Source organism: Corythoichthys intestinalis, chromosome 3 (assembly GCF_030265065.1).
Source record: "Corythoichthys intestinalis isolate RoL2023-P3 chromosome 3, ASM3026506v1, whole genome shotgun sequence".
Lineage (NCBI taxonomy): Eukaryota > Metazoa > Chordata > Actinopteri > Syngnathiformes > Syngnathidae > Corythoichthys > Corythoichthys intestinalis.
In genome coordinates, this window is record NC_080397.1 from 54,027,611 (window position 1) to 54,042,561 (window position 14,951).

The 14,951-nt window shown below is 39.0% G+C and overlaps 1 protein-coding gene across 1 annotated transcript in view; it reads right to left on the bottom strand.

The window, feature by feature from the left end:
- The window catches only part of erap2 (endoplasmic reticulum aminopeptidase 2), a 29,657-nt gene extending 19,694 nt beyond the window's left edge, over positions 1-9,963 (bottom strand). Inside the window, exons 1-5 of the mRNA XM_057831681.1 lie at positions 9,694-9,963; positions 3,048-3,389; positions 2,785-2,971; positions 2,545-2,714; positions 2,329-2,467 (exon numbers count right to left, since the gene is read on the bottom strand). Coding sequence (XP_057687664.1) covers positions 2,329-2,467; positions 2,545-2,714; positions 2,785-2,971; positions 3,048-3,259 — 708 coding nt within the window. The 5' untranslated portion in view covers positions 3,260-3,389; positions 9,694-9,963. The remainder of the gene's footprint in view (positions 1-2,328; positions 2,468-2,544; positions 2,715-2,784; positions 2,972-3,047; positions 3,390-9,693) is intronic.
- Positions 9,964-14,951: the final 4,988 nt, after the last annotated feature.

Sequence of the window (14,951 nt, forward strand, 5' to 3'; positions counted from 1 at the left end):
AAATGTAAAAAATTATTGTTTTTCAGAAAGCCACAATCAAATAACCCTTTCTGGATTCTTTATAATAATAATAATAATAATTAATAATAAAAACACTATTAATTAAATAGATAATAACCAAATAACCCTCTCTGAATTCTTCAAGGAAAAGGCCAGAAAATAAATAACACGATTGAGAAAAAAAAAAAAAAAATTCAAAATGGCCGGACCAAATGTGGAGGCGGGCCGTATTTGGGCCGCGGCCCGCAGTTTGAGGACTACTGGAGCGCGCATACACCCAAAGAAGAAATGCCGCATCCAAGTGAGTGAGAGAGGGAAACACTTCTACGAGCCTACGTTCTTTGTTAATGTTAATATCTACAGAGGCAACGCCTGTATGTATCATCTTTTGTGTTGTTGTTGTTGTGTTTCCACTTGCGATCGGACACTTAAATCCAGTTGTGTAGTGGTTTGAACGATGTGCTAATGCTAGCGAACGAATGCTAACCATGCTGTTATTAGCAGCTAATCATCGCTGATTTGCGTTGATGCAAACCTGTTTGTTATTGGGGACGAAATTGATTTGTTTCATTTCTATTCTTAGTTTCACTCTTCAAGTGATGGTTGAATAAAGTCAGCAAATTATACCAACATCTTCTGCATCGTCATTTGGGAGTTTAGCTAGCTGTATAGCCTGGACTTTTTTTTTTTTTTAATAGCCACGACTGAGCCTTAGCCTCTCTGTGGGGACAGCGCAATCGTATTCCCTCCCGATGCAGTTATCTCCACCTTGCAATGACTGCAAGTCGCTTTGTTGTAATTTTTCCTCGTGAAGTGAAGACACATTTTCGAGCGTTTGAACCTACGTGTTTTCATTGTTATGTTTATGGCTGCAATGCTCATGCTTACCCGTCGTAACCTTTCATTTTCACACTCTTTCCTGGTGAAGCGTAGTCAAACTTTGGAGCGAGTGGTTCTTGGCGCCATGCTAGTTTGATGCGTCTGAACAACAACACACGTCACGACGCAATACGCGTCTTTAGGAATCGTTAAAGGGATCGTAAAGGCTTTTTCATTGTGATGTCGAGGCCTCGAAACACTCGGAACCGGTTCCGAATTGGAATCGGATTTCGATTCCCATCCCTAGGAGGGGGCGGAGGGGTGTCTTTGGACAGAAGGACAGTTTTTATTTTCGTTGCTCACAGTATTACTTCATTTGCAAAGGTGTGGTGTTATTTAGCACTGAGCATGCTAACAGTGCTCACTGGTTTACTGATATAACACGGACAAAGTGGGACGATTGTTGGCAATATTCGCCACATTTTCGCTGAAAAACAATCAAGCGGCTTATCAATGAGATAGGGGTCTAATGTCTTTAAGTGGCGTCTCCATTAATCTGGCTTCCAGCTGTCCATTATAATCATTTTTAGACACAGTAAAAAGTGTTTTTTTTTCCTCTTCTCCCACTGTGTCAAAGCCAAATGGCAAACAGCCCGAAAAAAGCGCATTCTCAGCGGCCGAGGGAGAACCGTAGGTGAGGGCGGTCGTCGTGACGATCCTAAGCCGAAAATGGCACCACTCGGGCGGACACGTGAGAACCGGAGAAGACAGTGTGTTGTTGCGTGAGTCCGGTCGGAAAACGGGTGATCATGTTTTGTGCTGCTGTTCTTTGTTTGTCATGTGTTGATTTGGTTACCATATTTGCCCATGTTTGTTGTTGAAATTGAGGTTCATGTATTTCAAAGCTTTTGAAGTTCAAAGAGAAAAAAAACACATTTGCATGCATTTGTTTTTGTTATTTTTCATATATTCTTTGCCCGATGTGCCTTTCAGCCTTTACAGTTGTCTATGTATAGTATGCTGTTTAGCTGTTTTATTGTTCATCTTCAGCTGTGTACGGATGTGGACAGCCTATTTCTCATCAGGGGACTATGTAACGGTCACTTCTGTGATCCTCTTTGTTCCTTAGGACATCCACCACACGGTGGCGCCTCTTTATGTTGTATGTGCACTTTCTTCTTCAGTTGCTACCTACTTTTTGGGAAGTTAAGTGTGATCATGTGTGCATGATCCGTTGTACTCCCGAGTGACAAGTGGTTGAGCTGGATATATATTATTTTTGTCTATTAAAAGTGCATAAGTGGACGTCCGCTCCCTTTTTTACCTTTTATGCACTCATCCTGTCCTGCCGCGCGTTACACACTGCAACGCGGGAGCATATCTCAGGCTTAAGACTAATAAGTATTTTTGTCCAAAAGACTAAGACGAAAATTAAAATGGCTGCCAAAAACAACACTGATACATTGATAAAAATGTCCTCATAATATGGAATGACCATGCTATACTTACTACCGGCATATTGGACAAAGAAATGTACTCAGAGCTCCGTCTTATCGTAACTGTGAAGGTGGCTTTAAAGCTCGGCTCGTCAAAACAAGGGAATGCCATACGAGCACTAGTAGGCTCGAAGTGAGTAGAGGCTAAAGTTCTAAAAAGAGGCATGAACCATATTATTATTTATCACATGAATAATAAACACTCTACGTACCACATTATAGGCTTCACCTGATCTCTCCTGAACTTGTCGTGTAGGTGCTTTTATAGAATCCATGGAAGCCTTCGGCCAACTCTGCCCCAAATTCAATATATAGGAAGTACTTTTGTCCACTGCTGAGTACCCTGGGTGAGAAGATCCCTATCTGCTCATGTGCAGGATTATGAAGACAAGGCAGAACCTAAGAGGAGAAGTTAGTCAGTCAGATCAGCATCAATGTGCTAATCTAGCCGCTTAGTTTTAACGACTACCTGATCAGACAGATGAGCGAGGTTCTTGTCCAGTATGGTTGCCTTGGAGATTTTCAGACCCTTGCTGTGTAACACTACCCAATTTGTATTGTTCTGGACATCAATTTGTATCATAACTGAGCCGGTGAAATGTAGACGAGTGAGGTTTGGATGCACCATGATGTCGTAATGACGAGGAATTATGTACCTATTAAAAAAAAAAACATTGTTTTTCTTAAATCTTGCAATAAATATACATTGAATAAATACAGCAGGGTAATTACATTGGCAAGCGAAGGCGACTCCAAGGGAAGGACAGATTGTCAGTCCCTATAGGAGTTTGTTCTTGAGGAGGAGGATGAGGGCTTGATGCCTGCTGTGAAATTTGGGTGGGCTGCATTCCAATCGCACATGAATGGAGAATAGACAACACAAGCAGCCCTACCAAGACCATCTTGGATAAAACGTCCTTGACTGAATAAAGAGCCAAACCCATGCAGCAGGCTAACAACCGCTGATGAAAGCAAGCTGTCAAATCCTTTGCTTTGAAAACCTGTAAATGTGACCTGTCTGATGCCAAAACGTACAGGAGCTCCCAGGTTTTTCGTTGTCTTTGTTTCTTAAACCTGAAAAATGAATGAAGATACCTCTTTAGTGTGCTTGTCTTTTCCTATTTAACCAACACGATAAACCCGTACCTGCAGAAGAATTAGTTAGGGACTTATTTCTGCAGTTTGCCTGGATTTTATTAATGAAAACATGTTTACTATTGTATCATTTAAGCCTACAGTATGCCATAGACCAGGGGTCCCCAACCTTTTTTGCACCACGGACCGGTGTGATTTGGGCCTTTTTTTTTTCACGGAATGGTGTTGATGGGGAAAATATTATGTCACCCGAAGTGAATTAGCACATTATGCCTTATGATAAATTCAATCCGGGTCAAAGGGCGGAATGATGGGGGAAAATATTATGTGATGCCTTAACATTAATGCATTATGCCTTTGTGATGTATGATTGCTTCTGTGACCTAGATTGTAACAACTTGTATTATTTTTCACCTTGGGTCTCATAGTTAGGAAGGAATCTCACGACAAAACTTAAATAAACATTCTACTTTAACCGCTGGGAGCCTCAACTGCGGGGGAATCTCCTACCCTTGTGGGGGAGAGTCTCATGAGTTCGGGTGGTGTGTTTTTGTGGGGCAGGGAGTGGCCACCCGTGTCCCCGCGTCAGACGTGCCTATAAGAGACGGGAGATTCCCCCAACTCCCCGGAAGTCTGCCAGAGGATTACGTACGGGTCGCTTGGCTTTGTTCCTTTGCCGCTTTGCCGGAGCGTTGGCTCCCCGCTCATTTGTCAACGGTAAGCGATTTTCATTGTTAAGTAACATTTTGTTGTAATGTAACGGTAACGCGGGGATTCTGGGATTGACAAACTAGATCTAACGTCATCGTTATCACTTGTTATGCCTGTTTGGATAGTTGTTGCCTACTCTTGTGGGATAGTAATCAATAAATCTAATTTATTCTGCATTTTCTAATCAATAAACATCGTCTATCGAGCAAAAGTGTGCTGGTTGCTGACTCACCGCGAACCCGGAAATTTCGGAAAACAGGTGTTCTGTCAAATTTTGCACCCTTTTAAAATTTTGCTCCCAAAGCTTTTGTGGCGGTGAAAAAAGCCCTCTTTTATATTCAGTTGGACTCTCAATGTTATCCAACGGTGCAAAAAACTATTTACATCATAAACATACATGTGCAACACGAAAATGGCGTAAATAATGCATAACGACACGGCAAAGTCGTTAAGTGAGAGAGCTGCGTGCAGTTGTTGTGTGCAGCTAACATGGCAAACGTAAGTTAATATTCCTTTCTTTAAAGAAAGTTTGTAGTGTTTACTTTGGAATCTCTGCATTTGCGCTCATTTTTAACGTTACGCGCATGCCAAATTTTTCAGAACATCAGCAATGTGCGGCAGAAAAATACAGCAGATATAAAATAACATTTGTTTTTAGCCCCGTCGTGTTAAGTGCATGGAAAATACAACTCACCCGCTGAATCAGTTGGAGGCCTGAGCTTGTTTCGTTTGTTTCAGTGCTCTCTTAGCGATGTCAAGATATTCCGAAATGACTTTAATCCAGAACCTCGGTAGAATTTTGTCTCAAATGTACGTTTAAGGTCGCCGTGATTTGCGATCTCTACAAGCTGATATTCCTGTTGCACAGATATGCTCGAATCACTCGGTTTATTCACATACGGGTCACGAAGCCACTCCTTCGCAGTTCGTGGGTGTTTAGTGATTGGGAAGTAGCATAGATTTTGTTTTCTTCGAGGTTGTAGGCTCATCTTCTGGCTCATGAGGTTCCTTTTTCCCCGTAAAAAAATCTGTCTAAAGACGTCTGTTTTTCAGTCACTCTAGTGTGGGGGCTAATTATTTCGGGGGCTAATTATTTCCGGAAACAAATGTGATGGGCGACGACCTATGTCATACCGTAGTGACCCTTACATTAATCCAGAATTCACCTAGGGAGATGATGTGGGGCATGCTATGTTCCAGGGGGAAAACTTTGTTGTCGCGCGCGTTTCCGGCACAGACACTCGAGAGTTAACAGACACTTCAGAGTCAGAAGAGAGTCACGAGTTTACTCAACGTGCTATCGAGAATCAACAACATTTATCCGCTACAATATGTTATTATTGAGGCCAAGCGCAGATAGATATACAAAACAAGATGTACTGCTAACAGTCCAATCAATGCATTTCTATGACAACCTCCCATTCTGTAGTTGTATATCTAGAGTGGACAGGGATAGACCGGTACCGGTCCGTGGCCCGGTCGTTGGGGACCCCAGGCATAGACTTCACCATCAGTTGACCAGACAGCTCTTATAGACATTGCACCATGCCTTCCCAGAGGCCCAGGCAGAGTGTTGAGGTGGCTTTCATTGTGATAAACTCAAACACATACTGCCTTCAAACGCCGGATTTAGGTGGAAAAGGGATGAATGTTCTACTGCATACAAGCAGGCAGTAGTGTCTCACGAGTCATTTGGTTGAGGATTCAAGGTAATTATTATATAAAACAGCACCATTCATGCACTTTGAAACGTGGAAAAATGAATGGGTTAAAATTTGGAAAAGCACCAAACCAAAGTTCCAGCATCATCACCTTGTCTGACTCTTAACACCTTGTTCAATGCAGATTCTTGACTCTTGACAATGTGATGATGCTGGAACTTTTGTTTAGTGCCATTCCAGTGAGATTTACAAAGATGATTGCCTGAAGAAAACATCAAAATTCCCTCAGTCCTAGATGATATGGGGCTGCATGTCAGGCAAAGGCACTGGGGAGATGACTGTGGTTAAATCTTCAATAAATGTTTACATTTATTTAGTTTACATTGAAAATTTTGACAGCTTTCTTATTCCTTCAATTGAACATATGTTTGTCATTTTCCAAGATGACAATGCATCATGCCACAAAGCTAAAACTGTTAAAGCATTCCCTGGAGAAAGACTTGTCCATTCAATGTCATGGCCTGCAAATAGCCCAGATCTCAACCCTTAGACGGGCGCAGTTATGAAAAAAAGCCACCTAACCCTAAAAAAATTGCAACAAAAGGTTTCCGCTCTGAGACCCTCAATTTAGCCAAACTCAAAATTGTCCTATATGCTTGTGTCATCATTGGAAAGCTTAAAATCTCAATTTTCTGGGGTAAGAAAAATTTTGAACAGGAGGCCATTTTTTTAAAAAAACTTTTTTTTTTTAACTGCAAAAGCCTATCTGGAGGTGAGAGCACGCGAGAGCAGAATTACAGATGCCATGACTTTAACGAGATATTTTCGCGTACTTACCTTGTTTCGATCCAAAAACTCCATGTAGCACGTATCACTGAGTGTCAAGAAACAGCTGTGAATGGCCACAGCTGGATTTTTGGGGGATTTTATGAGTGAAACATGGTAATATGACAAGGGTCGCGATGCAGAAATCGCAGAAATCAAGGAGTGGTCGTGATTTTCTTTTTCATATATTTACCCTTTTAAATGTTTTTTTTCCTTCAATTTTTCTTTGTTTGAATCGATTATTTATCATCTTACATATCGGGGAAAATACGAAAGTAAAGAAAAAATACAATTTAGCGATAGTTATGAGGTAGATATCCGTGACTTTTTTACAGACGCCATTTTTTTCCATTGTGGTGTAATTTGTTTTAAAGTTTAAATATGCAAGTGAATAATTTTTTAAAGTAGTTTTTTTTTTTTTTTTAAACAAAATATTGAAAAAAAATGACAGACATTTTGAATAATAAATATAATCACTTAACTTGTTTTCATGGCTGGGTTTAAACAAAAACAGTTGCGCGACGTCTTTAAACGGGGGTTTCCAAGGCAAAAGGGACATATTAAAAATAGTCCGGGGGCTTAATGCGCCATGAATCTGCTATGGCAGCATATAGACATATTGTTCTATCAAACACAAAGGTTCTTTTGGCTTAAAATACAGCAGTTTATTTTATAGAAGGTTGCAAGAGCAGAAACTGCTTTATCAGTCTTGTCTTTGTTTTCCGCCATATATACACTCACCGGCCACTTTATTAGGTACACCATGCTAGTAACGGGTTGGACCCCCTTTTGCCTTCAGAACTGCCTCAATTCTTCGTGGCATAGATTCAACAAGGTGCTGGAAGCATTCCTCAGAGAGTTTGGTCCATGTTGACATGATGGCATCACACACTTGGTGCAAATTTGCAGAATCTCCCGTTCCACCACATCCCAAAGATGCTCTATTAGATGGAGATCTAGTGACTGTGGAGGCCATTTGAGTACAGTGAACTCATTGTCATATTCAAGAAACCAGTCTGAGACGATTCCAGCTTTATGACATGGCGCATTATCCTGCTGAAAGTAGCCATCAGAAGTTGGGTACATTGTGGTCATAAAGGGATGGACATGGTCAGCAACAATACTCAGGTAGGCTGTGGCGCTCCAACGATGCTCAATTGGTACCAAGGGGCCCAAAGAGTGCCAAGAAAATATTCCCCACACCATTACACCACCACCACCAGCCTGAACCGTTGATACAAGGCAGGATGGATCCATGGTTTCATGTTGTTGATGCCAAATTCTGACCCTACCATCTGAATGTCGCAGCAGAAATCAAGACTCATCAGACCAGGCAACGTTTTTCCAGTCTTCTATTGTCCAATTTTGATGAGCTTGTGCAAATTGTAGCCTCAGTTTCCTGTTCTTAGCTGAAAGGAGAGGCACCCAGCGTGGTCTTCTGCTGCTGTAGCCCATCTGCCTCAAAGTTCGACGTACTGTGCGTTCAGAGATTCTCTTCTGCCTACCTTGTTTGTAACGGGTGGTTATTTGAGTCACTGTTGCCTTTCTATCAGCTCGAACCAGTCTGGCCATTCTCCTCTGACCTCTGGCATCAACAAGGCATTTCCGCCCACAGAATTGCCGCTCACTGGATATTTTTTCTTTTTCGGACCATTCTCTGTAAACCCTAGAGATGGTTGTGCGTGAAAATCCCAGTAGATCAGCAGTTTCTGAAATACTCAGACCAGCCCTTCTGGCACTTACAACCATGCCACGTTCAAAGTCACTCAAATCACCTTTATTCCCCATAATGATGCTCGGTTTGAACTGCAGGAGATTGTCTTAAACCATGTCTACATGCCTAAATGCACTGAGTTGCCGCCATGTGATTGGCTGATTAGAAATTAAGTGTTAACGAGCAGTTGGACAGGTGTACCTAATAAAGTGGCCGGTGAGTGTATATGGGTTAGCAGTACTGAGCCTTCACGTGGCGGCCCTGTCTTGACTAATTTCACAGTCAAACACAGTCATAATGCATTAATTTCCCAACATAATGCTGAAAGCTTTAACATAATTTGAAGTATATGTAAGCTGGGCAAATTATGGCAAGTAGAAAATGGGGAAAAGTCCGCTTATATTGGAAAACCTTCTTAATTTTTAACTTAAATACCAATTTTAATACATTGTTGTACCTGTAATCATTTCTCTATACTTTATGTAAGTTAATTTGATTCTTGGTTAACCAAAACATAGAAATAGACACCACAAGTACTGTACTTGTCTAGGATGATTAATGAAGCAAGAACGATCTTTTCAAGCCCTGGCGGCGGCCATCTTGAAATGTTGACATTGCCGGTGGTCATATTTTGGGAAACTTTTGATATGTTATTTAGTACACCTATTAGTACAAAAAACAGTTGAGAAACCTTTTGCTGCGATTTTTTAGGGTCAAAGCATAACTGCGCCCGTCTACCTATTGAAAACATGTGGTGGAAATTGATAAAAAAATCACCAAATTAGATCCTTATCACCCTCTACTGTGCGTGACTTCCAGCGCCCACTGTGTTGCACAAAACTAAATACAAGTGACTCGTTGTAGCAACCGCTGACAGGAAAACGCTGAAAGTCACTTCTATCCTGAAGCAGCAACAGCACAATGTCAACAGAAAAGATTTGATGAAGCCAGAATGGAAAAAAGACGAAACATACTCAGGTTTATGACTGAGCAGTTACAGGTAGAACAAGAGCAGCCTGATTTAAACTAAGGCACTAGAACAAAGATCAGGACCAGGAAACAGGAATTATAATAATAGTGATCAAGAAAAAAAAAAAAAAAAATCAAAATGTTAACCTAGCAACATGGCTAAATAACACGTAAACTACTTGGTAATTCAATACTGTGACATCCACAATGATAAGGCACATGCCTGTCACTCGTGTGGACAAAAGCAGATCAGGCCACAGCTAAAAGTGTGAGGTGACAACAGCTGCAGCAAAACAGAGGCAGATTAAATCTGGCTGTCGGACAAAGCAAGACAGCATTTGAAATACCCATAACAAGTTCTGATGAATTATAATAATAGCTGAAAATATCAAGAAAGCTTTACCTTGCTCATGTTAGCTTGACATAACCTTGTTGCAACGTTCAAGACTTTCACTTTCTCTTTGACCAGCCCTCCCAGTCTAGTAAGTCCACCCGCCACTGTGTGGCGCTTTAGTGCAGGAAAAGAGATTACTCTCGTCTTTTTTCTTATCTCTGGAAACAAACGTTTGGACAGGTGCGCCCCCAATAACTGTTGTGCATGGATGGAGGAGGGTCCACAGCTGACAATCAAAACAGGAGTCATTTCAATTCCCCAAAATGCACTGCTCTTGAGACATGTCACAAACGACTATAACCTACTCGACACACGTGCACTGATAGCCAATTGAGCAATGATAACGCAATGAAAGCCACGACAGCAATCTTATACCTTTCCATCATCTGCATGCTACAGAAGGGTGAGAATTTCAACAATTTTACATTGGTTTAGGATTTTTTTTTTCTCCCATATTTTTATTATTTTTTCACCAAAAAAAAAAAAAAAGGACAAGAACTGAGAATTCAAAACGAGATGACCACGAGGAGGTCATATATTACAACCCAATTAAATAAATAAAAATAAAATAAAGAGGGGAAAAAATTGCTAAAAAATAATCTTATACACCTTCACACACACATTCACACAGCTTGCAAAGACAAAAATGAAAAATACATCAGTATATAGAAGACGTAATTACATTCTGAGATCTCAGACTGTTAATACAATGTACATGTATATGTCCCATAGTTTTTCAAATTCTTTTTGTTTTCCTTGAGCGATGTAGGTCAGTCTTTCCATTCCTATGTTTTCCGAAAGTTAGCGAGGGATGTTCCATGTTCTTCCAGTTTAAGGCAACCACTCTTCGTGCATGCAGTAACCCAAAGTCTAACAATTTTCTCAGTTTTTGGGTTATTAATACATCCGTTGGATAAATCCCCAAAACACAAAGTTTGGCCGAAGTAGGTACATTACATTTAAATACAACTGATAAACACTTAGTGATATCTTTCCAAAAGGTCTGAATTTTAGAACATTCCCACACACAGTGTATGAGCGTACCTTTACAGTCGTTACATTTAGAGCATGTATCAGGAATGTTACCAGACATGTGGTGTAGTATTTCAGGAGTTATGTACATTCTTGTTAACCATTTGTATTGAATCAGTTTTAACCTAGTATTTATTGTATTTTTTTGAGCTCTCAAACAGGCTTCATTCCAATCACTCTCAGCAATATTTTCTTTCAGGTCATTTCTCCAAGCATTCAATTTGTCAACTGATGACTCTTTACAGTTAAAAATAAGTAAATTATAGATCTTTGACAATAGACCATTTTTTGGTTGCTTGTGCGTTATTTCCTCGATCGGTGATAGATTGGGAGAATGTATGGCATCTCCAAGGTTTGAAATTTCTTACTTGCAAATATTTGAAAAAATGTCTTGAGGGGATTTGATATTTTTCACATAGAGAGCTAAATGTAAGCAATATTCCATTCTCATATAAGTCCCCAACTGTTTCAATACCCTTGATTTTCCATAATTTAAAGCCTCCATCCATTCTCCCAGGTGGAAAATGATCATTATTCTGCAAAAGAGAAAAACAAGATATTGTTATAGGGCTATCAACGAGATTGTGCGCCTTGTGCCAGTTAACTAACGTAGGAATATTATTTAATATAAAATTGAATTAACAAAAATATTTAAAAATTGGTCAGATAAAAAAATGTTAAAATGCTTGCAAGATTAGTACTGAATAAATATTGTATTTGGCAGAAAACACAGACAAGGTTGAAAAAGCAGTTTCTGCTCTTGCACTCTTCTTTAAAATAAACTGCTGTATTTTAAGCCAAAAGAAATGTTGTGTATGATAGAACAATATGTCTATATGCTGCCATAGCAGATTCAAGGCGCATTAAGCCCCCGAACTATTTTTAATTTGTCCGTTTTACCCTGAAAACCCCCGTTTACAGACGTCGCGCAACCGCTTTTCTTTCAACCCAGCCATAAAATGAAGGTAATTAATTATATTTATTATTCAAAATGTCTGTCGTTTTTAGCTTAGAATCATTCATAGATGTCTCATATTTCGTTTTTTTTTTTTTAAATCGACTTAAAAAATTATTCACTCACATATTTTAAACTTTTAAACAAATTATGTGACAATGAAAAAAATGGCGTCTGTAAAACAGTCATGGATATCTACCCCATAACTATCGCTTAATTGTATTTTTTTGTCACTGTCGCATTTTCTCTGATATGTTAGATGATAAATAATTGATACAAAACAAAAAATCCAGCTGTAGCCAGATTTTGGGGGGATTTCATTGGTGAAACATGGTAATATAACAAGGGTCGCGATGCAGAAATCGCAGACATCAAGGAGTGGTCGAGATTTTCTTTTTTATATATTTACTCTTTTAAACTTTTTTTTTTTCAATTTTTCTTTGTTTGGATCAATTATTCATCATCTATCATATCGGGGAAAATGCGACAGTAACACAAAAAAAAAAATTAGCGATAGTTATGAGGTAGATATCCGTGACTTTTTTACTGACGCCATTTTTTTCATTGTGACGTAATTTGTTTAAAAATTTAAAATATGCGAGTGAATAATCTTTTAAAGTTTATTTATTTATTTTTTTAACCAAAATATTAGACATCAATGAATGATTCGAAGCTAAAAATGACAGACATTTGGAATAATAAATATAATGACTTACCTTGTTTTCATGGCTGGGTTGAAACAAAAACGGTTGCGCGATGTCTGTAAACGGGGGTTCCAGGGTAAAACGGGCAAATTAAAAATAGTTAGGGGGCTTAATGAGCCATGAATCTGCTATGTCAGCGTATACAGTAGACATGTTGTTCTATCAAACACAACAGTTCTTTTGGCTTAAAATACAGCAGTTTCTTTTAAAGAGGAGTGGAAGAGCAGAAACTGCTTCAGATTCAGATTCAGAATATTTATTGTCATTGTTACAAAAAGCACAACGAAACTTTGTTCGGAGCATCCATACAGCTCATGCAGCTAAGTTGGTAAAGTGCAAAACCCATAAAATAAATACCCTTCAGTACTCAGTGTAAACATTGACACAGTTTTGGACATACAGTGGGGAGAACAAGTATTTGATACACTACCAATGGGTTTTCCCATTGACTGTTCAACAAAGATTCCACAGCAGCATGAGGTCATGTCAGCTTTTGCTTTTTCAGTCTTGTCTGTGTTTTCTGCCATATATATTTTCTAAATTCTGTTCAAAAATTTTCTTCTCCCAGAAAATTGAGATTTTAAGCTTTCCAATGATGTATCACACATGCATATAGGACAATTTTGAAATATGGCCAAATTGGGGGTCTCAGAGCGAAACTTGAAGTCACCTGAGTGTTTTCCGCCACATGTATAGATTTAGATACTGTACATACCATATATTACTGTGTGTCTGTGTGTGTGTATACTTTCAAGACATTCATTTAATTAGTAATTAGCATAGAATAAATGTTCAGTAATATTTTCCACATTTTTTATTTATTTAAAATGTGATTGTTGCTGTGAAACAGATAATAAACTACCTAATATTTTAGAATACCTGTAATGCTACCACTATCTTGTATTGGTATTGTGAGTATACCAAAAAGATTCAGATTATGCACACAAAACAGAAATACCATCTCTTTCTCCGTTTTCAGGAGTTAAATGTGTCATTATGGCAACTGTGGCACCACCTGTTCACCTGTCAGGGGAGAGACTAGGCTGGACTCTGTTGTTTTGCATGGTGAGGGACTTCAGGAGAGGGCGTCTGGCGATTAATTGGAGGTCTCTGTCAGATGGTCACATTTCAACTGGGTTGGTTCGCTTTGCTGCAAACAAAAATCTTCTCAACAACAGCGCAGTGGCAGGAATCACAGTAGCCACCAAAGATTGGACATCGTATAGATGCTCTGTGTGTCGACGTTGTAGAGTGAGAAAGAGACACCACAGCACTTTCACAGGTTGTACAATCTACTTTATAGTCTCATATTTCTACCATCCAAAACAATTCGCATAAAACAAAATCCTTCTTAATCCCTTCAGATACCCAAGATAACATCTGCAGTGAAAATGATGAGCGCAAAGGTATATATTAGTACTTTAACGCATGTTGTTGTTACTGTTTTAAATTTTTAAGTTCAAATCTCACCTGTTTGACAAGATTTACAAACCTCGTGGTTGAACTAGTAACCTTTTTAATCAAATATTTTGTTACATTGATTTGTTTTTCTTTTTAATTAGTAGTCTGAAAAGCCCCTATATAACAAATATGTTATTACTAGGGATGTCCCGATCCAGGTTTTTGCACTTCCGATCCGATCCCGTTATTGTTTTGCACTTCCGATCCGATACCGATACCGGCCTATCTGAGCATGTGTTAAAGTTTAAAGTTATTTAGCCTCCTTACTTAATTGTCAGACTCATTTTGAAAAGGGTTTTATTACTCTTGATAACAACTAGCCAGCTGAATTAGGTGAGTTTGAATAACACACAACGGTTGGTAACAAGAAACGTACCTGTTTATTCAGTGAGAAACACAAAACATTATAAATAACAAACAGAAATGGCATAGTCAGTCAGTAAAACGTGCAAATAATATTGTAAAGTGTCTTAAAAAAGCAGACACACAAACAACCTCAGTGGAACCCCCCCAAGCTATTAGATGCTTTTAATGTTTCGTGCATTAGTTACAATAATTGTATAAAAAGCCTCTCAGGTTTAAATAAACGACTATTTCAGTATCAAGTTAACATTTTAAAACAGTAAATAAAATACTCAAGTCCCCATTCTGTATCAGCAGCTTTAAACTACATTCAATTCATTTAATTTTGCGAATTAACTGTTAAAGTTATTAAAATTGCTCCCGTTATTCCATAATTTCCCTTCTGTCTACTTTCGACATGTGAAAGTTTTAAAACTGTTTTGAAAATAGATTCAAGTCAAGATTTTGCCGATTTAGGAGTATTTTAGATAAAAAGATAATTAGGTTCGCTTGGAAGGTTCACAACAGCCTACTAAGGAAGTCTCCTGCTTTAAGATGGCGGCCGTCTACTAACGCATCTAGTTTTCCATACTTCAATGTTGCTAACGCCGTCGAGTCTGTCATATTGCATCTAGTTCTATATACATTTGATATCTATTATCTACAGTAAAACGATGTTGACGTAGTTTGTAGCGGCTGTCAGCAGCAGTCAGGTATTCTTGTGTTTTTTATCCAGCGGCATGAGTTGAGCTAAAGCTGTGAGTTGAGCATTG